The sequence below is a fragment of the Terrapene carolina genome, unplaced genomic scaffold, assembly GCF_002925995.2.
Source record: "Terrapene carolina triunguis isolate 2854851 unplaced genomic scaffold, T_m_triunguis-2.0 Scaffold189, whole genome shotgun sequence".
In the NCBI taxonomy this organism is placed as follows: domain Eukaryota; kingdom Metazoa; phylum Chordata; order Testudines; family Emydidae; genus Terrapene; species Terrapene triunguis.
This window is the reverse complement of record NW_020664540.1, coordinates 3,885,820-3,912,848: the sequence shown is the minus strand read 5'-3', so window position 1 is coordinate 3,912,848 and position 27,029 is coordinate 3,885,820. Positions and strand designations below refer to the sequence as shown.

The 27,029-nt window shown below is 41.8% G+C and overlaps 1 protein-coding gene across 1 annotated transcript in view; it reads left to right on the top strand.

The window, feature by feature from the left end:
- The window catches only part of AKT1 (AKT serine/threonine kinase 1), a 106,357-nt gene that overhangs the window by 57,271 nt on the left and 22,057 nt on the right, over positions 1-27,029 (top strand). Inside the window, exons 4-10 of the mRNA XM_029912098.1 lie at positions 1,450-1,597; positions 3,294-3,425; positions 3,604-3,669; positions 4,716-4,784; positions 5,523-5,648; positions 7,666-7,794; positions 16,686-16,900. Of these exons, the coding sequence (XP_029767958.1) occupies positions 1,450-1,597; positions 3,294-3,425; positions 3,604-3,669; positions 4,716-4,784; positions 5,523-5,648; positions 7,666-7,794; positions 16,686-16,900 (885 nt within the window). The remainder of the gene's footprint in view (positions 1-1,449; positions 1,598-3,293; positions 3,426-3,603; positions 3,670-4,715; positions 4,785-5,522; positions 5,649-7,665; positions 7,795-16,685; positions 16,901-27,029) is intronic.

Below are 27,029 nucleotides of genomic sequence, written 5' to 3'. Positions count from 1 at the left end.
CATTTAGAATATCTAACTTCCATTTTTTGGCTCTTGTCCACTGGTATCAAGAGTTTGGGTGTATTAGGGACATAGCGAGCTCATCTCCTAAGGGCTTGTCTGCAGGCCAGGGTGTGTTAATTAACCTCTTCTAATCATGACCTTTTTCCTAGTGTCTATATATTGCAACACCTTTTAACTTGACAGAGCAGGTCAAGGTGAAGGATAGGCTTTTTACCTGAGTACACCTTCACCTGCTTATTTGAAGTAGAAGGCACTGCAGTTTGTCCAGGGTAGGAAAAAGGTTGTGGCTAGACTGAGGTAAGTTAATAAACCAACTGAATCGCAATCCATTTTTCTAATGTAGGTAAGTGCTCAGTAGAAACCTCTTAAGGTTCACCAAAAAAACCCAACACTTTTTCCTTCACTGCTAATTACCACTTTTGTCAATCTGCCGATACCCAAACTTAATCCACTTTATTTTTTGTTTTGGCCTTTCTAGCAAGTTGGGAGTAGGGATGAGGGAAAATACCTGACATAGTTACAAATTTAAAATAAGCTATTGTTTGTATGCCAGTTGTTGTTTTGGTAGACTTTCATTGAAATGAACCAGAATGGCAAGAACATTCACTCCAGTAGCTTCCTACAATGTGAAATTCCCCAGAAGACACTTTCACTGCAATTGGAGTTGTTTCCAAAGGAATAGAGAGGCAGTAGTAGAGCATGCATTGCTGAAACAATTGTGGACACTTTTCTGTAACCTAGTACCTGCATCTAAGATCAAAAATACTATTTTTGGGGGGGGAGGGGGGAAATCCCAAAGCAGGGAGAGAACAACCAACAAAAGCAGAGATATTTTGTTAAACGCTACAGCTGTATTGTATACAAGCATTGCAACACATTTAGTGTCTTCTCTGACAGCCCAAGAACCCTGGGCAGTGTTATCTGGTAGTGGAAAACATATATTCATTTAAAAAATGGCATGTGTGTGTGATGAGTTGTCACTATGTGTCGAACTCTTGCATATTTTTGTTACAACGTACTGTGAAAAAGCGAGGGTGTGTTAAATAGCTCTGTGCTGTGGAGGTGCCTTGTAGCTTTTTGGCTTTGGCAGGCCTAATGTTGAGATGTAATGTGTGTATCCTTAGACGATGTGTTGCCCTAAAGATTGAATGTGCATTTTAGAAATTTTGCTATATATTGAAGGTCGTCGTTATTGTATTCATATTGCAGGGACTTTAGTCATCTCCTGTTTCTAAAACAATTAATAGCTGTAATAATGGATATATACATTAAAAGTGTTTTTTTGAACACCAACTTTTATGTCTAAAAACACATGGGATTTTTCACCATTCATTGAATTGGTTTGACATTATCAGATAATCACGCTTTATTCTTTTGTGACTCTTGCCGAGGCAGATGGTAATCTGAGGTCATGAATAACAAATGTCATTGCTTACATTTTCTCAGGGAAGAATGGACAAAAGCCATCCAAACAGTAGCAGACAGCCTTAAGAAACAGGAGGAGGAAATGATGGATTTTAGATCTGGTTCCCCTAGTGATAATTCAGGTGCTGAAGAAATGGAAGTTTCTATGACAAAACCAAAACATAAAGTGGTAAGTTAGTATAGCAGGATCAGTATTTTAAAAGGGAACCTTGTTACATGTGCACACCTAGCTGATGCCACAGCTCCAAGCTTTGAGTCCAGCGTCAGCTGTCGGCCAGTAATCCTTTAGATCCTGAATAATTATAAGGGAAGGAGCACTATTAGGTGTATTGAATGCAAGCCAGAGGCAGCCATTAAGACCCGCTTTCCCTCTCTTCCCCCGCCCCCCATAACACTATATTTGTTTCTGAGAAGATCCTACCCTGTAAATTATAGTAAGGCTTTTTTCTATGCCCTTGCCTCTCTTTCTTTCATTTGTTCCCAGAGTTGTGCTTGTGTTTTGGGAAAATGAACCAAAACAATGGACAGCAAAAGGATCATGCCTGTCAAATTGCATCATTAATGAACATGCACTATAGGCTTTGACGCTTGGTTATGCTACAAAATTACATTTATACCAACCTGGGCAACTACCCGTATGCCACTCTGAACCACGGCTGCCATCAGTTTAATATGACCCCTACTAATTGGGCCCTTAGCATCTTGCCGGAGGATTCCAATAGGATGCTGCAGGTGAATTTTAAAAGGACCTCACTAGCTTAGCCAGTGTGCCATGGAGGTGGTGGAGAGTTTCTCAGCTATGGTGAGCTGATTCACTCTGAGCAAGGATCGGTCTGAATGACTGTTTAGATCAGGGGTAGTCAATAGGTGGTTCATGGGCTAAATCCAGACTGCCAGACGCATTTGAACGGACCCCGAAATCTTTTTATTTACTTCTTATTATCATCATTGTTGTTGTTGTTTTTGAATGATTTTCTCTGGAGTCTGGACCTTGACTATATCTTGACCAAGACATTTGAACCTTGACAAAGAAAATTGACTACCCCTGTTTAGATCCTGAAACCAATTGTCCCACACAACCAAAAGGACAGTCTTGCTTTTGTTAATGCAGTTCAAAGTGAACTAAAGCAGTCCTAGCAGAGCATGCAGTGTGGCAGTAGAGTTTGTCATGCTTTCAGCCAGGGAGCAAGAAAGCTGTTAGCAGGAGCATCTCGTAATCCTTTCTAGCAAGGAACTTGTGAGACCCTGGATACACAGACCTTCTGTCGCCCCCTTGGCACTGCCCCTTGAAGATGCTGGAATAGGATCCTCGAGACCAACCCTTTCCTATTTTCCCTCCGCCTTTTCTAATAGAAAAACAAACAAGAAAGAGAAAGATAGTCCGTGTGCAATGTGGTTTCTGCACATTTTCTGGCACCGTTCCATGGGTCACAGCAAGGCTGATCCCCCATAAATATGGGGAGACTTATTCTCATGTCAAAACTTCAGAGCGGGAATCGGACTGACAGATCTTTAGAATGAGATGTGGGTGGCCTTCCCAAGCTTACTCACTGACACAGGCTGCATGGCCAAAACACCTATTTTGGCTCTTACCTATTTCACGTGAAGAAATTCTCAGTTAAATAGAGGAGGGTTTTTTTCTTTTAATAAGCAATTCAGTGGGTTTGAAGTGTCATATCCTTGGAAGTGTAACAATCATTCTTTTTGAAGAACTAGTTTCTGATTTTAACTCTCTAGTAGCAAATCATAAACGGTATACGCATCATTTTAACTGACCAAAACAGTCACTTCATCCACTTTAGACACTATTTACATGTATTATGAAGTTGGTCATGACCGATTTTTAACTTAAATATCTTTAACAGACCATGAATGAGTTTGAATACCTTAAACTACTGGGAAAAGGCACTTTTGGGAAGGTCATTCTAGTTAAAGAAAAAGCAACTGGACGATATTATGCTATGAAAATCCTGAAGAAGGAAGTTATTGTTGCAAAGGTGAGTAAATTAGAACATTCTGGGCCCAATTCACCCCTGGTGTAACCCTCTAGCTTCTAGAGAGTGACTTCAGAGTTGTAATTTGCAACTTGTGTAAGTGACTACTTATTTGTTGTTTTTAATGGAACTCTTGTTCTTTAGCGATTGCATTGATAACTTTCTCTGGGGGGCATTGCAGGATGAAGTAGCGCACACGCTGACAGAAAACCGCGTTTTACAGAATTCTAGGCATCCATTCTTAACAGTAAGTGTTCCTCCTTTTTTAGTACATCTGGTAAGCAAATTCAGCATTGTGACAGCTACGGCTGTCCTCCTCATTATCATGATGATAAAACAAGTCTCACAGGTCTAGGTTTTTAACAGTAACTAGTGTTTTGGGGTACCTTGATTTTTGGGGTGCACAACTTGCGACGTTTTCAAAGATCCTGATTTTCAGAGGGTAGATGCGCAGCGCTTTATGGTGTCTCAGTTTGGGCCCCCAGAATCATTAGTCACTTTTGAAAATATGCCATAGACTGGACACAGAACAGTATATGTTTGTTTACTTTTTATTACGGAATACTGTCAGAGTTGACAAACCACAAACTCCACCAGAATGTTATTGATTCAAATGTGCCACCTAGTAATGCAGATTGACATGGTTGTTTGTATATAATTGTATGCTTGCATAAATCAAAATATATCTGCAAAGCAAAGGGCTGCAACTGCCTGGCTTGAAAACCCAGCTGTAAGCCTTGGTCATGACCCTAACAAAATAAATCCAAGGGTGTGGCAAACAAGCTGGTGGGATGTGTGATGCAGGGATGCACATGATACAAGTGGATGAAGGCACTTCATGACATTTCATCACTCTCCCTGCCTGTTCTGTTTTTTGTGAATTGATGGTAAATGCATATTGACAGAATTTCTCAATCCCCTGGCTGGCTGTCAACCTGGAGCAGTAGCAGCAGCAGTAGAGAAAGCAGAAGGGACAGAGATATAACCATCCAATAGTAATATAACTCTTTGACAATTTTTGCAAGTGTTATCCTTGTGTGTTTTTCCAGAATTGATCCCTACGTTAGTTAAACTCCCATATCTGACCTATATGTTGTTTTAGTAAAACCACCATGGGATCAGTGTTGAAGTGCTGGTGAAGAACCTATCAGAGAGAAATTTCTATAAAATATTGCTATATTGTTACAATATAATGTATTTTATCTCTATCCCTGTTTCTAAAACTTCGCTGAAAGCACTTTTGTAAACCTTGATGTGGGATCTCTGCTAAGTCTTTGTTTAAATTTGTTTCAGGCTTTAAAGTATTCCTTTCAGACACATGATCGTTTGTGTTTTGTTATGGAGTATGCTAATGGAGGAGAGGTAAGGAAACCACGTTAAAAGGCTTTGGGATTTTCCTGTATTTTTTTTTATTCAGTTTCACGTTAGGGTTTGCTGGCTTTGAGCCCTCATTAACTTACTCATATACGTAGTAGTCCTACATCAGTGGGGCTGTTTGCATGAGTTAGGACTACATACATAAGTAAGGGTTTTCAGGGATGAGTCCCTAATTAACAAAATTACACTAATATCTTCAAATCTGTCTTTTATTGGTGCAGGAGGTTTGTACATTGTGATGCTGCTTTCTAGTTTCTCTACACCATTGAAGCTTTTTGTATATAATTTCAAAGAACACAGTACTTTGAGGACAGAGCTGTAAATGAAAACACATGCTGTTAGACATTTCAGAAGAAGAGAAATCCAATTTACATCAAATAAGGAATCTCCTGCTTTTAAAGTCATGCAATAAAAATCTGGTTTAATAAGTAACTAGCTAAGAAAATGTTTTGATTTGTCTTAGTTGTTTATATATACTGACAAAAATTAACAGTACATCAAATTGTCAAATAGAGCAGCTGTGAATTTGAAATATATTATTACATTTATGTTTAATCATTTAATTTATGATGCAGCTTTTAGAATGTCTCTGAGCAGAGCTGTGTCAGGGAGAAAAGGTTCCTTTCTGGATTAATTCTGATTCCAGGCAGGATTGTCTATAAAGTATAGTACATAACTCAGAAGTATGTGCATTCTAAATGTAATAAATTCTTGCTGTTGTAGTTGTTTTTCCATCTGTCAAGAGAGCGTGTCTTTTCTGAAGACCGGGCTCGGTTTTATGGAGCTGAGATTGTATCAGCACTGGATTACCTGCATTCAGAGAAGAATGTGGTTTATAGAGATTTAAAGGTACTTAGAAGACTGTTAATTTCATAGGCTATTAAAAATGGGTTTGGACTGTTACAGTTCTTAAAGTCACAGAAGCTGATTATACTGAAATACAATAAACCTATCCACCAAACTTTGTTATAAAAGAAATATTACAGCTATATTATTGTCGGCCGTGATTGTTATAAGATCTCAAACTAAGCACTTGAGTACAAGTACAAGGTGCTGCAGAAAGTGTACTTTTGGGATTGATTCCCTCCGAGTGTGTGGAACCTGTGCCTTGGTAGAATATGAAGGGCCACTCTGTTATTGGGGATGCATCTCCACATGGATATGTAATTAAAGAATTGACCACTTTATTATCAAAAAGACCCCCTGGTAGTTCTTCTAAGCAATGGGAGGGTATTTGTGGTGTCTGGTCAATTTCCCACTCTATGTACAAATTCAAACTATGTGAACATTCTGCTCCCTTGCCCTATTTTTCACTTGCAGTTAAAACTGGCTAAGTTTTCCCTTGCTTTTCTGTTTGGGAGGAAAAATGAATCATACAAACTTTTGTGTTCTTTCTCATTAAGAATGATGGCTGCATTCCCTCACCAGAAGTGTATGAGAAGTGCTATTACTATGCTTTCAGTCCACAGTTAATTTTAGGAGCTATCTAGATGAAAGGTGCTAGGTATATAGGGATGTGGATAAACTGGAGAGAGTTCAGAGAAGAGCCACGAGAACGATTCAAGGTTTAGAAAACATGCCGTATAGCGACAGACTCAGGGAGCTCAATCTAGTTAATTTACCAAAGAGAAGGTTAAGGGCTGACTTGATTACAGTCTATAAGTGTCTACACAGCGAACAAATATTTAATAATGGGCTCTTCAATCTAGCAGAGAAAGATATAACAAAATCCAGTGGCTGTAAATTGAAGCTAGACAAATTCAGTCTGGAAATAAGATGTAAATTTTTTTAACAGTGAGAGTAATTAACCATTGGAGAACCTTACCAAGGTTCATGGTGGATTCTCCGTCACTGACAATTTTTAAATCAAGATTGGATGTTTTTTTCTAAAAGATCTGGCTTACAAATTATTTGGGGAAGTTCTATGGCCTGTGTTATATAGGTAGTCAGACTAGATGATCACAATGGTCCCTTTTGGCCTTGGAATCCATGAATATTCAAGCTGTTATGAAATTCAGTAGGAGTTAAGCACCTGTCTCTCTGAGGCTCCTTTGAAAACCCCACCCTATATCATAAGTTCTGTCAGCATATAGAACTTATTTTCATGAACTATGGGTAGTTCCATCAGAAATGGGTAGTACCAGCATTCTCTCAGTTTTTAGATAATTGCCAAATTTTGAGTAAATTTACAGCATATTTACCATGCACAGTATGATATTGTAAATTGATCCCTTAGCTTTAAATTGATTAATTGTTTTTGTCACTGCTGCTAGCCTCTGTTAGTACTGAAATGACCTATGAAAGATGCTCTAAGTAAAAGCAGGGGCAGAGTAGTTTCTTGGTTGTTTTTAAATTTGTGCTTTTGCTGACTAAAACATTTACGTATCAGAGGGGTAGCCGTGTTAGTCTGGATCTGTAAAAGCAGCAAAGAGTCCTGTGGCACCTTATAGACTAACAGACGTATTGAAGCATGAGCTTTCGTGGGTGAATACGAAGTGCATCCAACGAAGTGGGTATTCACCCACAAAAGCTCATGCTCCAATACGTCTGTTAGTCTATAAGGTGCCACGGGACTCTTTGCTGCTATAACATTTAAGAAGCTTAGATGTAGTATGACTATTTTCTATATTCTCACTATATGTATGTCAACTGCCCAATGATCTCAAGTTACTTTGCTGAAGTTATCCCTAAGGGAAATGATGTAAATGTATATTTACATGATACGTGCTTTGGTAGCTAGTATAATTCTTATCCCAGGGTGAACAGGGCTGAAAAGAATAACCTGCAAAAATCCAAGTATCTTACAAACTCACTCGTGTATGGATTGTGTATCTAATGACCATTTTACTTTGGATTTTTATCTAAGTTGGAAAATCTTATGCTGGATAAAGATGGACACATAAAAATAACAGACTTTGGGCTATGCAAAGAAGGTATCAAGGATGGAGCAACAATGAAGACTTTCTGTGGCACTCCAGAATATCTTGCACCAGAGGTACCTTTATTACACCTATTGTACCCAACTATATTCTTAAATAAATGCCATTCTTGAGATAGCAGAGTTGTTATTAAAAATTTCCTGTACTAACTACGCTTTATTTGTAAAAATGTGTATATTTTATTTTATGACATAGATAAAAGCCTTTTTATTCCTTGTTCTGCAAAATTTCTTTAGTATAGAGAAATGTTAAATTTTTTCGCATAGGTTATTTTCTTTAATCTGTGCACCTTTAAGAGGAGAAGTACAGTTCACTTCCTGGAGTATATAGAAGTTATAATTATATAGCAGGGTGTATTTTTATATTAAATTTTTAAAATTAAATAGCTATAGAAAAATATATTGAATCTACTTCAAATCCTTTTAAAAATTAAATGAGTAATATTTGTGATGGATGTGGAACTGCTCTATATAATAATTTATGAACGCTGTCTGTTGATGTGGTTATTGGGATGCTCCCTGTGTGAATATATTGGTCTAATTTAATAGGGGTCTGTAAGAAAGAACAAGCAGGCTGGGGAATAGCATGGCTCAAGACAAGCCACTTCTCAGCAAACACTTGAGAGACATTTAGAGACAACTCCAGGACAGGAATAGTCCTGGAAAGCAGAAGATCAAAAGGACTGTGGCAGGGTTGAAAAGGAAAACTTGAGGAATGCAGGGAGTGGTGGTTAGGAGGAAGTTGGTCCAGGGGAACCAGATTGAGGGATAGGCACCCAAAGGGGGTATCTGAAGAAGTTACCCTCTTAGGTTACCATAAGAGGATGGTAAGGCTTTAGGTAAGATAGAACAGATTTTAGAACATAAGTCTTTTTCAAGTGATGTCCCTGTGGGTGCTTGTGCGCCCCTGTGCCTCTAGTCGGAGAATTTTGACAGCAGTACCCATTTGGGCTGCACATGCACTCTCCTTGTATTGTGCCTGTAGCGGCAGTTAACTAGCTGCCAACCCCCTGTCAGTGCCGTCTCAACTGCCCTTGGTCCGAGTCAGAGCTTCGGCAGTGCCTCTGTACGACTTACCTTTAAATTTAGGATTAGCTGTATAGTGTAGTAGATTGAATAGTTAGGTAGAATTCGTTTCCTATCCCTTTCCCTTTCCCTTTTCTTTTTTCTCTCCATTTAAAAAAAATATTTTTTACTTTGTTTTCATTCATCCCTCTCAGGGATAATTTTACCCGTAAATGCCCGGGTCTCCAGGCTTTAAACGTTGCCTCTCCTTCCGAGAGGCAATTCCAGTCTCGGATAGACATTCCTAGTGTGTCTGCTGCTTGGGGGAAATGCATGTATCTCAGAAGTGCTGTCATTGCCAAAGCAAGGGGCCTTAAACCCATCCTCATGGAGAAATCTCTCCACCCAGCTTCCGATCCGGGATCACAAAACTCCCGGTCGCACATCTCAGCTTATGACAGACTTCCCTCACTGACTCTGCACGAGAAGGACCTGTCTCCCAGAAAAAGGACGAAGAAGAGAGCTACCACTTCTCTTATGAAAGGAGTCTTGAAAAAGAAGTGTTCTCCAACTCTCCATATTATCAGTACGAATCACGCCATGACTAAGTACCTACGAGTCAGCAGGATCTTCCAGTAACACTAAAGCCAAAGACCCTAAGCGGGCAGGCTCTCAGAAGGATGGCAGAGACAAGACTACCCCTTCTACCATGACACCGACTGCAGCAACTAAACACTCGGTACTGAGCACCTCTGCAGTGCCTCAGCTTATGGCGCCATCTCCTGGCCCTCTGGCACATAGTGCAGAGACAGCGGTACCAAAGTCTACTTTACGTCCTTCGGTACAGACACGATCAGCACCAATTCTCCTGGTGGCGCAACACCTCCTGGTACCACAACAATTCCCGGCACTGCAACAATTACAGATTCCATCTTTGGTATGGAGATCTCTTGGAACGCAACAGTTTTTCCGACATAAGGACTTAGTGGTTGCTGCGGCACCAGAATCACCTCTTCTCGGTACTGATATAGCACCAGTACATTCAGCACCGTTACACAGACAAACAAACAGATCTGCCTCTCCTTTTTCCAGGGAGAAGGAGGACGATGAGGAGGGAGATGTTTATTCCTCACACCACTCTTCACCCATCCAGGGAATCGACAGACCAGATCTTTAGGAACAGCCAGGACACCGCTCCAGAGCTGGCACTCAGGGGTGGTATTGACATCCATGGATGCCACCACCAGTGTCATTCCTGCCACAGTGGCCATATTGGGACCCGTAGACAACATTACTACAAGCCTCCCAGTACCTCCAGGGAAAGGCAGAGACACTCCCCATCAGCGTCACAGGAGGGGCCCCCGTGAGCTCCCTGAGGAGACTTGAGGAAACAGAGGAGGCTCTAGATTAGGAGGCCACTTCTGCAACTAACACCTCCTGTTCCTCTCCAGATGAGACTATCATGCCTCTGCTACCTACAACGGAGACGATTTAAAGCAATTTCAGGGGCTGTTTAAAAGAATTGCAGACACGCTTCAAATCCCCCTGGAAGAGGTTGCTGAGTCCCAGTACAAGTTGGTGGATATATTACACACGTCAGCCTCCTGCAAAATAGCCCTTCCTATAATGAGGTACTCATGGATTCTGCCAAGACCAGCTGCCAGACACCCACAATAATCCCCCCTCCTAGTAAGAGGGCGGATAAGAAGTGTTGCGTCCCATTGAAGGACCTACAATTCTATTTTCACATCCCCAGCCAAACTCATAGAAGCTGTCAACGAGCAGGGCAGACAACACTATTCGAGGACCACCCCATATGACAGAGTGGAAAAGATTGCATCTTTTTGGTCGCGAGGCCTATTCATCAGCAACATTGTAGTTCAGAATAGCCAACTATGAAGCCTTGATGGCGAAATACAATCACACAAAATACTCCAAACTGTTTGAATGTATTGACTTTATCCCTGAAGACAAAAAGGAGCAATTTAGGTCAGTCATTTCTGAAGGCCATCTCCTGGCAAGAACAGATCTGCAGGCATCCTTAGACTCAGCAAACACAATGGCAAGATCTATTGCAACTGCCATAGTAATGCAATGTGCCTCTTGGCTCCTCCTGTCTGGATTCCCAAAGGAGGTGCAATCCACCAGAGAGGATCTTCCCTTTGAAGGTCCAAAATTATTTGCAGGTAAGACCAACGAGTCCTTCCATGCATTGAAAGATTCTAAAGCAACTCTTTGGTCTTTAGGCATCTACACACTTGCACAAAAATGAAAACAGGGCATATATTACCCATCACAACACTCAAGACCAGTGCCTTACACACAACCGCAGAGGCAGTATGACGCCCAGAGGCGGAGGCAAAGAGCCACAAGATGTAGGACACTCCCATCTCAATCTCCTACATCACAACAACCTGGACCGAAACATCAAATTTGATGGTTTGGTTGATGGTCCGAGAGACCTCCCCCAATTCCTGTTGCTGAAACCTCTTTCTACCAACCATCCCTTTACAGACCATTTGACACCATTCTGTCCAGCATGGCAAATTATTACTTCAGACAAATGGGTGCTGGAAATTATCACCACCAGTTAGTCCATCCAGTTCACCTTCATTCCCCCCACCTACTCTCACGAGCACCTTCTGAGGCAGGAAGTAGACCATCTCCTGCACTTGGGTGCAGTAGAACCAGTATTGGTACAACACAGAGGGAAGGGCCTTTATTCCCATTATTTCTTAACCTAGAAAAAGACCGGGGGTTGGAGGCCCATTTTTGATCTGAGAAACGTAAACAAATTTGTCAAAACACATTTATCAGGATGATTACTTTAGCAACAGTAATCCCATGAGGGGACTGGTTTTCGGCCCTTGACCTGAAAGACTCATACTTTCATGTCGCCAGACATCCATCACACAGGTGGTTCCTCCAGTTTGTTTTGGGACAAGACCACTATCAGTACAAGGTACTGCTCTTTGGCCTCTCCACAGCCCCTCGAGTTTTTTCCAAAGTTCTAGCAGTGGCCCATCTATGCAATCAAGGGGTCATGATATACCCATATTTAGATGACTGTCTGCTCAAAGCCCCCACTTGGGAAGAAGCCATACAAAAGACAACGTCACTCTTTACAAAACTCGGTCTCCAAATAAACATTCAAAAGTCAACAGTGACACCAGTACAAGAACTATAATTCATTGGGACTCATTAGAACTTGTTAGCGGCGAAAGCTTCCCTACTGTCACGCAGATTTGTCACTCTAGTGTATCTGATGAATGCTACAGTGAACAGTCCACAAACATCTTCCAGGACTTGCCTCCAACTACTGGGCCACCAGGCCTATGTTTGAACCCTAGGCTGCATGTTCACTATTACACCTTTCAATGAAAGTAGCCTTCCTTGTCACCATCACATCCACAAGACGCATAGGAGAATTTTCAAGAACAAGGTCACTCTAAGATTGCATCCTAAATTTCTACCTAGTGTACCCTCTGTGTTCCACCTCAACTAACCTATCAGTCTTCCTGCATTCTTCCCTAAGCTTCATAAGAACAGGCAAGAAGCGGCACTTCATTCTCTAGATGTCAGAAGGGCACTAGCCTTTTATCTCAAAAGGACTAAACCATTCAGGTAGGCACCAAAACGGTTTCTGTCGACTACACAGAAATCTAAAGGAGAAGCTATATCTAAGGAGAGACTCTCCAAATGGATTGCAGAGTGCATTCATCTCTGCTACAGCCAAGACAAACTACAACCCCCACCGGGGGTTAGAACGCATTCTATCAGGTCGCTCTCCACGTCGGTAGCCTTCCTTAATGCTGTGCCTGTTACGGACATATGTAAAGCAGCCACTTGGTCCTCAGCCCACACATTCATTCAGCACTACACAATCGAGCAAAATTCGACATCTGACACTTTATTAGGACTCACGGTCCTATCATCGATCACAGATCCAACTCTGAAGCCACTCCCTTCCACTGAGGGGCACTGCTCTACAGTCACCTGAAGTGGAACACCCATAAGGACAGCACTCGAAGAAGAAGCGAGGGTTGCTCACCTCATGTAGTAACTGAGGTTCTTCAAGATGTATGTCTCTGTGGGTGCTCCACTACCCATCTTCCTCCCCTCTACTTCGGAGTTTTTGCAAGGTCCTCTGCAGTTGAGAAGGAACTGAGGTGGGGGTTGGCCACCTAGCGCTAGTTAACCGCCGCTACAGGTGCGAGACGGAGAGAGCCCATGTGCAGCCCAACCGAGTACTGCTGTCAAAGTTCTCTGACTAGAGGCACGGGGCGCCCAGTCACCTGAAGTGGAGCACCCACAGGGGGACACATCTTGAAGAACCTCAGTTACTGCACAAGGTGAGTGACCCTCTCTTTTGCTCTAAACGCTTTATTCCTTCTGCAAAATAAACCATCCTTTAGGAAAGCTGTTTTGTCACTGTATAACACTGGTTAGAGACTCCCAAAGGGAAGAACTGCAGGTTGTCAGAGCTCACTCAGACTTGCTGGGTATGCATGATTGCTACACAGGGTTGATGGTCTAAGGCCCAGTCTAATTAGAGGTAGAACAGCGGAATTCGGGCCTGGGATTGGTAAAGGCACAAGGTCTGACACCTGAGGGACTACACTCAGAGAGACTAGGTAGGGGACAGAGGTGCAGCTAGCCCGTACCATTATAGAACTATATGTATATTCCCCAAGGTGAATAGCGTACTATCCTTTTCTGGAAGGAACAATACAGACAGATAATCTGTGTTCAAAATTTTTCATTTCTTTGTACTAAAGCAATTTTCTGAACATAATTAGCAGAAATGTTTACATGACTTTCCTCTTTAAAAGTTTTTAAACATTTCCCCTGAACTGTTTGCAGTCTAGACAGTGGAGCACTGTGCTAGGGCACAACAGCATGAAAATGAAACCATGGCTCCATTTCACTCTTTGTTCAAGTTAGGTGAAATGCACAAAGTAAACAGTATTTCAGTTGTAGCAGGGTAAGGCATAAGTACAGAAATTGATAATGTGGAAAACATTGGGAAACATTACTTCTGTTTTTGTTTTGTTCCACTGATGGCTCTTGTCCTTTCTGGAGGCTTCTGTTTATACTCTCCTCCTACACAGCAATGGCAGGGAAGGCAGCTGTGTTCATTTTTTCCAGCTCTTTGTACAGGCATCCAGCCGCTTCATTGAAATAAAGAACCTGGGCACCTGTCAAAGTAGCTTGAAGCAAGGAGATGGAGGCAGCCTCATGATGCCTGCCAGCTCTCATGGACAACCAGAAGCTCCTTGTGAATCATCAGTGGTCCATAGTTTGAGAACCACTGACACAAAGAGTTATCAGTAAACAGCTAAGGCAGTTTGTTGTTTACAAATATGGCTTTAAATCTGCCATTGTCCCTTTTAAAAGCAATGTTAAACTTTAGTCTCTGATTATAACCGCGGATTTTGTGGGCCAGTGAAAGACTGGGCAAATCTCATTGGAGATTATTTAACTTTTCAATTTTTTCCTGATGCGGAATGTGTGTGACGCAGCCATGGAATGTCTCTATATGGATTACCCTTCAATCATTTTACCTCTAATATTTTCCTTTAATATTTATAATGATCTGGCTTAACCGTAACATAGAAGGACAAATCCTTTTGACTAACCTAGCTCATTCTCTTCATTGCAAATCCCAGCTGTGGGTTGGAGTGTTAAATTCTGAAGGCTTTTGTCATCTGGCTGATAGCATGCAGAAAATCTGGAAATGGTGCGTGAATGAGTATTCTGTATGTTTAAGGTCATGTATCCTTAAAAGTAGGGGTCTCTTCTTCTCCTCTCTGTTTGTAACTTGAATCCAGCATAAGAGTGTGTTTATACAGTTGTTGGATAGTTGTTTTTAGGTTCGTATTGGAATCTTGTGCATGGATGGCAGTGTCTGAACTGCATCAGCTTTGATGTGTCAGATATATTGATGACTATCCTGTTTACAGCTGTTGTCTTCTCTTGTAAATTCCATCACACAGCTGCCAAGAACTGTTATGAACTGACCATCCACTTAATTTAAGTTAAATGACCTTGTTACCTATTGCTTCCCAGTTACCATGCACATTGCAATAAATCTTGGGGATATAAATACCTTTCATGCTACTTATATATTATTTTTTCTCTTCTCAGTTGTGAACATATTTAAAGTAAGACTAAATCATTGTTCTGTTTTGTATAAACATTAATATAATGTGGTGTTTGTGAGAAGGATATTTTACTTTTAAAAATAAGGATTGGTTCTTGTTCTGTGCTGTATGGAGGTAAGAAATTCAGGGTTCTGGTTAGTAATCTGAATGATAACTAGTGTTCTTTTAGTATCTTGGCCAAATTATCATTGTTGCGTTTTAGAAGGCCTGATTTTGTAGGACTTGATCTTGGCTTAAAAAAAAAATTATTCCTATTGTGTATCTAGCAGCAATGTGTCTACTTTATTTTAAGTAACCTAAGTGGTTTAGAATTAACAGGAAGTGCTTAGTGAAAGGGCGTGGCTCAGAAATATGGCTAACTGCATTATCACACAATATCTCCTATGAAGTTAGAGCCTGTGATTCCTCATAAAGGATGAGGCTGGCTCCTGGAATCCTGGCAGACAAGCAGCTGTGTTGGTCTTATACATATATGGGGCAGCTGTAGAACCAGCTGTCGTTTGGTGTGAATCATACAGCAAGAGATGCTGTAAATAGACCTGTGCGGGGTAATCTAATACCTGACAGCCTTTGGATTTTTACTGCAGGACTTTTTTCTGGTTCAGATAATTTTTAAGGCAGAGTACTAAATAATTAGTGAATATATATATATAGAGAGAGAACACAAACAATTTTTTACAAAGAAAATCTTGATCTTTCTATTTATCCACAGGATCTTAATAATTAATTCATAAAGCGCCAGATCCTGCTCCCATGGAAGTTAGTCCGTTGGCTCTTTGGTCCTGATTCCCAATGAAGACTTTTATTTCTGAGCATAAATGGTTCTGAAGTGCAGTTCTGTAAACTGGGTAGGCACTGACACTGCACGGCACTAAAGAATGAACAAACAGTGCTTTTACCTCGTACCAGTGATAAGCAGTAAAGTGCAGAACTGTAAGGAGAGTAAAGCTATCAAATATCATGTAACCCAACCCAAACCTGGGGATACAATTAAGTAAAAGAAAATTGTAATAGTAGATTTTCTCCACTGTGAGAGAGAAACAGTTTTTTTTCTGAACATCTGTGTGTGTATAGTAAAGAGACTGCAAATTGAAAAGATTTAGGTCCAGATTTTCAAAAGCACATGGCTCCCATTTAGGGCAACTTAAAGGCCAGAAGTGCAAAAGAGAACTGAGCTATTTTGAATCTTTGGTCCTTACAGTTTAATTCAGATCAGCAATTCTTCTAAAACTTGCAAGCAGTCTTTCATGGGTTGCAGCATAGCTTTTCTGGTGAGAATAAAGAAAATGTACAAGTTGACATGGAGAGGGAACAGATATGATTGTAGCTTTGGAGCAACAGGTTAATCAGTCCTCTCCTGCCCCCCAAATGGCATCCTGTTTTTAAAATGGGGCCCCATTTGGAATGGTTTCTAATGAATAAGTTAGGATTTAACAGCTGGCTTTGTAATCTGAGAACAGACTTGGGTTCTCAGCCTCTAGGCATTAGAAGGTTATGCATATCATGGAAGTAATGTGGGGCGGGGGGGGAGTGCCATCTCTCTCTAGCCTTCTTTCCCTCTTGCTTGCCTAGAGCGTTCCCTGTTGATAAATCATTGGTGTGCATTAGTGTCCGTTGTCTGCAACGGGACCTGCTCTCTCAGCTGCAGCAAGTATGCTGTGCCTGCAGAGTTGTGAAATGCATGAAAATGAATATAATAGTATAAGTCCTGTCACTTGAATTCCCTGCATGTTCACAGCATAGGAATATGTACTAAAGCTGTTCTCTACGTTTCTGCAGGTGCTGGAAGATAATGACTATGGTCGTGCAGTGGACTGGTGGGGCTTAGGAGTCGTAATGTATGAAATGATGTGTGGCCGGCTCCCTTTCTACAATCAGGACCATGAGAAGCTCTTTGAACTTATCCTCATGGAGGAGATTAGGTTTCCACGCACTTTGTCACCTGAAGCAAAATCTCTTCTGTCAGGTTTGCTGAAGAAGGATCCTAAGCAAAGGTGAGACCATTTTTTAAAAATCAAACATTTTAATTTCTTTGGTTTTCTGATGATAGCTGTGGTTGCATTTCTTCTTTGGATCCACCACATCAAAACAAACACAGGGGCACAATCAGCTGAGGTACTAAACCAGAACGAACACATATGCCTGTCCAGTTGATTTCAGAAAATGAGTTAAAATGCATCCGAAGAAGTGAGGTTTTTACCCACGAAAGCTTATGCCCAAATAAATCTGTTAGTCTTTAAGGTGCCACCAGACTCCTTGTTGTTTGAGTTAAAAATAGTTTCTCTCCAATGTTGCTGTTGGGAAGACCCACACAATCGGAGCAAATTGTGCATTCAACCACACTTTGTATATTGTCATTTTCACTAAGGGCTAGTCTACACTTGCAACGTTAAAGCGCTGTCGTGGCAGAGCACTGGGGGAGAGCTCTCCCAGCGCTCTAAAAAACCCACCTCCACGAGGGGCATAGCTACCAGCACTGGTGCACTGTCTACACTGGCGCTTTGAAGCGCTGAAATTTGCTGCACTCAGTGGGGTGTTTTTTCACACTCCCGAGCAAGAAAGTTGCAGCGCTGTAAAGTGCCAGTGTAGACAAGCCTAAGTACACAAACGAAAAGGGAAAAGATGTTTTCCCCTCTAATTTCTTTCAGTGTTTGAGATAAAAGTGTGATTTTATTTTTTATTTTTTTTAATGACTGTGTCCCTTTAAACATTGCAGATTTATCAGGAACTAATAGTAGTTGAAAGATCCAACAAACTGGTTTCTTCTTTATTGTTTTAAGTGTTGATACAGACTGCGTACTCCAAATGGAAACAGGAAGCAAATGCAGTAACAGAGAAGCAGAATTGCAAAATACCCTGGCTGCCATTGTATTGTACAGAAGGCTGTAGCCCAAACAAACCATATAACCCATTCTAGATCACAGTGAACATGACTTTTGCATGCTCTACAGTGACTGCTTTCACATCTACAATTTTATTTTCTGTTTCTTAGTTCCATATTGAATCAGTGGGCTGTTAGCAGCGCTGCTCCGCAACTTAGTGGGTAGATGGTGTTATCTGTGCTGTGTAGTTGGCCCTCTTTCTCTGCTCCCTTCTTGTTGGTTTTTTAATGATAACCACAAGTGAAAGATGTCATACACAACAAGCAGTATAATAGCGCAGGATTACAAAGGACATTTGACCTTCCCACAGTGACCTAGCCCTGCTTACAACCAATTGTACCATTGCCAATCCCACACATACAAAAATAACATGTCTGTCCCCAGAAAACTGAGATTGACCCTGAAATTGAGACTTACATTTTTTTTAAGGCGTGGTGTTTTTGGTCTGTCCTTTGATTGATTGATTGATTTTGAACTTCCCATGCCCAGACTCCTGTGTGCGTGTGACATTAGTCTTGCCAAGTCTCACAAATGTATAGCAAGGTGACTGGCCCCCCCCTGCAGGCGCTTTAGCTGGAGGACCCCACTTAGTTCGGGACTCCATTGTGGTAGGTACAAACACTTAGTAAGAACCAGGCCCTGCAAGGGATCAATCTAGTTCAAAGCGTAATGGTGATATTAGGAACTGGAACTGGGACTTGCCATACTCATGCAGGGGCTACCAAACATCCATCAGATGGGAATAATTTTTAATCCCTTCTGAGCTGGGTAGGATCCAAACCGGTAACCTACAAATGAGAGATTCTATAGTTTATTAGCAATACCCTGAGGAATCCAATTGCTATTAAATACTAACACTGCACCTGTGAGAATGAGGCTGCTTTCCAGAAAAGTTTGCATCTTAGATCAAGTTCTTACCTTTCTGTAGCTTATGCAGGCAGCCTCTTCCAATCTCTGGAAACACAGTCAAAATCTCCTTCAAGCTTCTCTGTCTGCCACACCCCCTTAACGGAGCAGCTCCTCTTAACCAAAATACAAACAATAAAATAAATATTAACACAACATTCAATTCACTTCTAGATGCAGTGTTTCGCAGTATAAAATAGTTCCAATTATTACTCCAAGGTTCTTATGCTAACTTTACGGTTGTATAGGTTTTCACTCCACACGAATCATCATCAGCAGGGTTTGAATGTACAACCTTCTGATCCATAGAACAGTGGTTCTCAAACTTTTTTTTCCGTGTACCACTTGAAAATTGCTGAGGGTCTCGGCGGACCACTTAATGATCTTTCTAAATGTTGTTTGTACTGTTAGCTAACTATTGTAAAGCGCTTTGGATAAAAGCACTATATAAAAAAAACTTAATAATAATTAACCTTTTTTTTTTGTTCTACAAATAAAAGCACACAACTCTTATTTTAATATCAGCAGTCTTACCTTTCTAAAGCGATGGATGCACCTTCTCTCCCCTGCCACGGCAGCCCCCGAGCTGGGGCTGGGAAGGTGGGGGGTCTCTCCCCAGCAGCTCCAACCCTGGAGCTGGGGAAAGTCGCCTCTTTCTCTGGCCGCCGCAGCCCTGCACATCCCAAATTCCCCCCACCCCCTCTTTCACCCCACTGCCCCCTCCCACCTACCCCTTATTCCCCCCAAGGCCACCACCTCACCTTACATGTGCATCTTCTCCAGGGTCCAGGTACCTAATAAGTGGAGCCACGCCTGCGCGGCTCCACTAATTGGGTGGGTGGCCCTTCATTTTCTTGTGTGCGGCCACCCAGGTGTGCACCTTTAGAAGGAACTATCCGCGGACCACAGTTTGAGAACCTCTGCCATAGAACATAGATATCTTCAGTGTCAGCTACAAGAATAAGCAGGGAGGCGGAAAGGATGCTGCTGTTCTCTGTGGACTAGCCAATACCAGGAGGCATGACATGCACACTGCTAGTTACTTTACACAAATATACATGACATAAATATTTGAGAGACAGCTGTGGAACAATGGCCGTCAGAATTCTTGGTTTCTCTGCCCAGCTCTGGGATCAGACTGTGGCCTAGTGCTTACAGACAGAATAGGCAGATGTAACAATGACTCTGTTTGGGTCATCTGCAGGGAACTGAACCTGGGACCTGTGGATGAAGTATGGCCCTATATTATTTGAGCAAAGGAGCCGTGTCTCTTAGTATCAAAGCAGTATCACGTCGTACATTCCTATATGTGGTCCAGCTCCTAGAGGGTGACACAGGATCATGCAATATTAGTGTAGGTTACAGAAGCATGTAATTTGCCGTGTTCCTCCTGAAAGACTTATGTGGAAAAGTCGCTGAGATTTGGGTCTCTGAGACCTGGTGTCACAGCCCTGGTCAAGCAACCCTTTGCTGAACACTCACTAGGCTGGTGTGTTTGAACCCACACATTGGGCCTGTGTACTTTCAAGCTTCCGTGAGTCACAGTAGGCTTCCGCCATTATGTCTGGCTCTTGCCTCTGGAATACTTCCTGGTCCCAGACTCTGTCAGGTATCCTTTTTTAGAAGTGGGACCCTACAGCTGAACCCTCCAGTTCTCCCAGTGGCTTAAGCAAAGCCTTACTCCTCTTATGCGCACACTGGTTTATAGTTTATCCCTTCAGGGACATGTGACAGTGAAGCCAGTAGACACAGACTTTGGAGAAGGATATCTAAAACAATTTACTTTAGACTGCACAAGAGCTATGCAGATCCCTGAAAAATAATAAACACCAGTATGCCATTTCCTGCTTCACTTTCCTCACCGCTCTTGAGCATTCTTTGGGATGTGGTCAGAGTCTTCAAAGGAGTCCAGGATCCTTCCTCTCCCTTTCTCCTCCAGATCATAGTCTTCTTTCAGACCCCTGAAACCACCATCCTTCAGCTCAGCCAGTCCAGCAAAGGTTCCATGTCTCTCAAAAAAAAGTCTTTGTTCCTCTCTCTCAAATTTCTCAGCCTCAGGGGGTTTTAAATGTTAGCAGTAAGACCTTGGCTCCTTCCTTCCCCTTTTGGGGATTTTCTCCTCCTCCTCCGGGGATATGAAGAGAACTGACTTCATCTAGGTTGCAGCTACTCCTTTGTTCTGTCATTCTGCTGACTTGTTAGTCTTTAATGACTGTCTCATTCCAAGCCAGACATTCAGGTGCCCGCTCTGTTTCCTTAACAGAAGGAGAGTTCATCGAGAAGATGCAGATGTGTATTCCGTGTGTGTGTGTGTGTACGCTCTGAAGCCAGAGAACTTTGCCTAGCCATACCCTGTGGTCCTAGTTCCTCCCCTGGCAGTATAAGGGTGCCACCACCCCAACCTTCTCAGCTCCTTCTCACCACCTGCGGCTAGCATTGGAGCTCAGTGCGGTGTTTTCGCCTCTCAGAAAACAGACTGAAAGCTGAGTTTTTTGTTTTCCTCTAGATAATAGTTAGAAGTATCTTAGGTTTAGTTTAGAGTTAGTGTAGTTGGCTTCCCTGTGTGATGCCCTAACCAAGGCTCAAGCATTGGCCATCGGGTGTGGGGGCCATCCCTAAGAGGGATCCCTACCCAAGGTGCTTGTTTTCGGTACATTAAGAAACAGCGCTCCATCTGTAAAGTCATCCAAGAGTGCTGCTTGTGAGCTGCCTACATGGAACATAGCTGCATCTACTCAAGGAAAACAGTTACTTGCCTATATTGTAACTGTTCTTTGAGATGTGATGAAGATGTGTATTCCACAACCCACTCTCTGTCGCCTCTACACCAGCCTTTATACTCTTGACATTTGAGGGGGTCTGGCCGACGCTACCCTTACATAACCAGTGGAGAGTGGGTGCACACCTATGTGGAATATATGTCTGCATCTCATCTCTAAGAACAACAGTAACAGTACAGGTTGATAATTGGTTTTTTTCATAGATTCAAAGACCAGAAGGGACTATCATGTAGTCTGATCTCCTGCATAACTCAGGCCGTAGAACTTCCCCAAAATAATTCCCAAAGCAGATCTTTTAGAAAAAAATCCAAGCTTGAAAAAATTTCCAGTGATGGAGAATCCACCGTGACCCTTGTTCCAATGGTTAATTACTCTGTGTTAAAAAAATTATGCCATATTTCCAGTCTGAATTTGTCTAGCTTCAATTTTGAGCCATTGGATCATGTTGTTTATTTTTCTCTCCTAGACTGACTAGCTCATTAGTAAATATTTGTTCCCCTTGTGAGTACTTATTGGCAGTGCTAGCCCATTGGGGGCCCCAAGCAGGAATATTTTTGTCTTCCCCATTCTAAAATGAGCATGTTCTTATAATAAAAACTGAATAAGGGACCCCCTTGAGCTGCTGGGGGCCCTAAGCAATTGCTTAGTGTGCTTATGAGGCTCTGACTTAGATTGTAATCAAGTCACCCATTAACCTTCTCTTTGTTAAGCTAAATAGACTGAGCACCTTGAGTCTTTCGCCATAAGGCAGGTTTTCTAATCCATTAATCAGTCTCATGGCTCTTCTCCAAACCCTCTCCAACTTATCAACATCCTTCTCGAATTGTGGACACCAGAATTGGACACAGGATTCCAGCAGCAGTCACACCAGTTCCAAATAGAGGTAAAATAACCTCTTTACTCCCACTCAGGATTCTTTTTTTATGTATCTGTAACAAAGTGGCTTGCCCCTTAATGCCTGGAGAGCCTGGGGCTAGCCAACCCTGATTACTAAAGGAGGTACACCTGTGTGAGAGCAGCAGCTGGCTGGCGAAAGCTGGGAGATGCTCAGGAAACAGAAACCTGAGAATCTGTAGCTGGCTTGAGGAAACAGCAGCTGCAGGGAACAACATTGGCTCTTGCAGAGACTGAACTATGCCCAGCTCTGGGGGAAAGGGCTGGGAACCCCCCAGCTAGGGGGGGAGGCACTGAACTGGTGCCTGGAGGACCAGTGTATACCTGAGAACTGAATAAATTGGACCCCAGGTGGAAATGTTTTAATTTCCTTTGGACTATCTTGAGTTTGGTTAAGGAGCCCTAAAGAGGGAGGAAACAGAGGCAGGGAGCTGGAGGGCAACCTCAGGCGATGAGGGGGAGATCAGGTGGTGGCCAACCCCTCTATAGCATTCAAGGATTGCATTAGCTTTTGTTGGCCACAGAGTTGCATTGTGAGCTCACGTTCAGCTGATTATCCATCACGCCCCCCAAATCTTTTTTCAGAGTCACTGCTTCCCAGTACAGCATAGAGTCCCCCATCCTGTAAGTATAACCCTCACTCTTTGTTCCTAGGTATATACATTTACATTTAGCCTATTAAAACACACATTGTTTGCTTGTGCCCAGTTTACCAAGTGATCCAAATTGCTCTCTATGAGTGACCTGTCCTCTTCATTATTTACCACTCTCCCAATTTTTGTGATATCTACAAACTTTACCAGTGATGATTTTATGTTTGTTCCAGGTCACTGATGAAAATGTTAAATAGCATAGGACCAAGAACCAATCCCTAGAGGACCACCTGCTCAATAGCGATTCCTTGTTTACAGTTATATTGTTTGAGACCTATCAGTTAGCAAGCTTTTAATCTATTTAACGTGTGCCATGTTAATTTTATCCTGTTCTAGTTTTTTAATCAAAATGTCTTGTGGTACCAAGTCAAACACATTATAGAAGTCCAAGTATATTGCACCAACTCTGTTAAGTTTATCAATAAAACTTCTAATCTCATCTAAAAGTGATATCAAGTTAGTTTGACAGTATCTATTTTCCATAAACCCATGTTTATTGGTATTAATTATATTACCCTCCTGAAATTCCTTATTAACCGAGTCCCATATCAGCTGCTTCATTATCTTGCCTGGGATCCATGTCAAACTGACAGGCCTATAATCACTTGGGTCATCCCATTTACCCTTTTCAAATACTGGCACAACATTAGTTTTTCTTCCAGTTTTCTGACGTTTCCCCAGAGTTCCAAGACTTACTGAAAATGAACATTATTGGTCCAGTGAACTCCTCAGCCAGCTCTTTTACAACTCTTGGATGCGAATTATCCAGATCTGATTATTTTAAAATGTCTAACTTTAGTAGCTGCTGTTTAAGATCCTCCTGAGATGCTAGTGGAATGGAAAGAGTATTATCATATGATATAACTATATCAGCTGTTTTTTCCCCCCAAATACAGAACAGGAATATTTATTGAACAGTTCTGCTATATTATTGACGTTTCTATCATTTGCATCTAACTGGACCAGTACCATTGTTAGGGTCTCTGGAAAGAACTTAATCCCCTGGAACTAAGTAGGTAGCAGTACAAGTGGGTAAATGAAGTCACACACAATTTTCTAAAAATAATAGACATTTCCCATGTTTTCCACACATGGGTTCTATTCCCAGCGGTGCCGGAGGTGACCTTCTGCAAGCTCTCAGATATCTTATGGGTGAAAGGGGTGAGTAATCGTCACCTACCCTAAAATAGCAGCATGAATCATGGAAATGGAGGGCTGGAAGGGACCTTGAGAGGTCATCTAGTCCAGTCCCCTGCATGGAGTCAGGACCAAGTATACCCTAGATCATCATTGACAGGTGTTTGTCTAATCTTTTCTTAAAACCTCCAACAGGGATTTAGCCTCCCTTGGTAACATGGTCCAGTACTTAACTACCTTTTATAGTTAGAAAGTTTTTCCTAATATCTAACCTAAATCTCCTTTGTTGCAGATTAAGCCAATTACTTCTTGCCTACTTTCAGTGGACATGGGAACAATTGATCACAGTCCTCTTTAGAACAGCCCTTTACCATTTTTGAAGACTATCAGGTTCCTCCCTCAGCCTTCTTTATTCAAGATGTAACATTCCCAGGTTTTTTACCTTTCCTCAGGTCAGCTTTTTTAAACCTTTTCTCATTTTTGTTGCTCTCCTCTGGACTGTCTCCAGTTTGTCCACATCTTTTCTAAAGTGTGGTGCCTAGAACTGGACACACTACTCCAGCTGCAGCCTTACCAAGTAGAGCAGAACAATTACCTCCTGTGTCTTAGATATGACACTTCTTCTGTTAATACTCCCCAGAATATTAGCCTTTTTTGCAGCTGCATCACATTGTTGGTTCATACTCAATTTGTGATCCATTATAACCCCTAGATCTTTTTCTGCAGTACTGCCACCTAGCCAGTTATTCCCCATTTTGTATTTGTGCATTTGATTTTTTCCTTCCTATGTCTAGTAATTTGCACCTGTCTTTTATTGAATTTCATCTTGTTGATTTCAGACCAATTCTCCAATTTGTTAAGGTCGTTTTGAATTCTAATCTTGTACTCCAAAGTGCTTGCAACCCCTCCTCACTCGATGTCATCTGGAAATTTTATAAGCATACTCTCCATTCCATTATCCAAGTCATTAATGAAAATATTGAATAGTACCGGACCCAAGACTTACCTCTCAGGGATCCCACTAGATATGCCCTTCTAGTTTGACAGTGAACTACTGATAACTACTCATTGAGTATGGTGGGTTTTTTATTTTATTTATTTTTTTAAACAGTTGTGCGCCCATCTTATAGTAATTTCATCTAGACCAGATTTCCCTAGTTTGTCATGTAGGACTGTGTCCAAAATCCTTCATAAAATCAAGCTGTATCATGTCTGCTGTTTTCCCCCTATATCCACTAAGCCAATAACTCTGTCAAAGAAGGAAATTAGGTTGGTTTGGCATGATTTGTCCTTGACAAATCAATGTTGGCTATTACTTATCACCCTATTATCTCTAGCTGCTTACAGATTATTTAATAATTTGTTCCAGGATCTTTCCAGGTATTAAAATTAGGCTGATTGGTCTATAAGGCCTGGTCCACACTACCCCCCCACTTCGGACTAAGGTACGCAAATTCAGCTATGTTAATAATGTAGCTGAATTCGAAGTACCTTAGTCCGAACTTACCGCGGGTTCAGACGCGGCAGGAAGGCTCCCCCGTCGATGCCGCGTACTCCTCTCGCTGAGCTGGAGTACCGGCGTCGACGGTGAGCACTTCCGGGATTGATTTATCGCGTCTAGACAAGACGCGATAAATCGATCCCAGAACATCGATTGCCCGCCGTCGGACCCGGAGGTAAGTGTAGACGTACCCTAAGTCTCTCGGTTTTCCTATCTAATAGCCTAAAACCTTGTTTAATAATGAGGTTTTGTAAGGTCACCGAAATACTAACAGCGGTCAGTGGAAGAGCCAGGATTAGAACTCATAGTCTCTGGGCTTGCAATTTTGTGCCTCTTCCACTAGGCTACAGGAAACTGTTTTGAAGTCTTCTCCTTCTCCCCCTTCCTCCCCCCCGTGAAGTCACATGATTGCTAGAACTTTGTGTCCTCATGAGACTGCCAGCTGCAGGAGCCAGCATCCCGAAAATCAGCAACACTGAATTGATACTGGTAAGTGGTGGAGAGGGAGGAGAGAGCCCCAGTCATAAGGGAAATTGAACCATGTGATTCCCCACAATAAAATCTCTCTTCAGATGATGATATAGTGAAGTAGTGTGCTTGACAAATCTCAGCTAAATAGCCAGTAACCAGTGAATCCTGGCTTGGTATCAGGGAATTTTAAGATTACAAATTACCTGTCCTATCTCAGCTGGTAATGTGTGAGAGGTTTTAGCATTCAGCAACATGTGTTTTCAGTAAAATTGATCCAGCTTCAAACTCATGAGCATATGAGGAAAGATAATTATACTCAGCCTTTTTAATCACTGTTCTTTCCCAAAATCAATCTTGTACCCCTCTTTTTTAAGAGTAAAGGAATTTTGAGGTTTCTTTTGGGAAGCATATAAACTTATTCATCTTGGAATGTGAACCTCAGTTTTTGTAGAAAGAGCAAAGCTATTCTATAAACATTTCCTTTTAATATGATCTGAAGTTTTCCTCTGCTGCCTTGTGATGGACCTTAGATTGAGGCAGGCAAAAATTCTAGTGCATTGTTACATTTGAAATTGCAAAGCTTCTAAAGAACCTTATTATCCTTTTTCAAAGATCAGAGACCAGTAAAGCTTGAATAGGTGAACGTGCTCCTCCTAAACTGGATGGCTTTGTGTATAGCAGGGGTAGGCAACCTATGGCACGCAAACCAAAGGCGGCGCGCGAGCTGATTTTCAGTGGCACTCACACTGCCCGGGTCCTGGCCACCAGTCCGGGGGGCTCTGCATTTTAATTTAATTTTAAATGAAGCTTCTTAAACATTTTAAAAACCTTGTTTACTTTATATACAACAATAGTTTGTTTATATATTACAGACTTATAGAAAGAGACCTTCTAAAAAC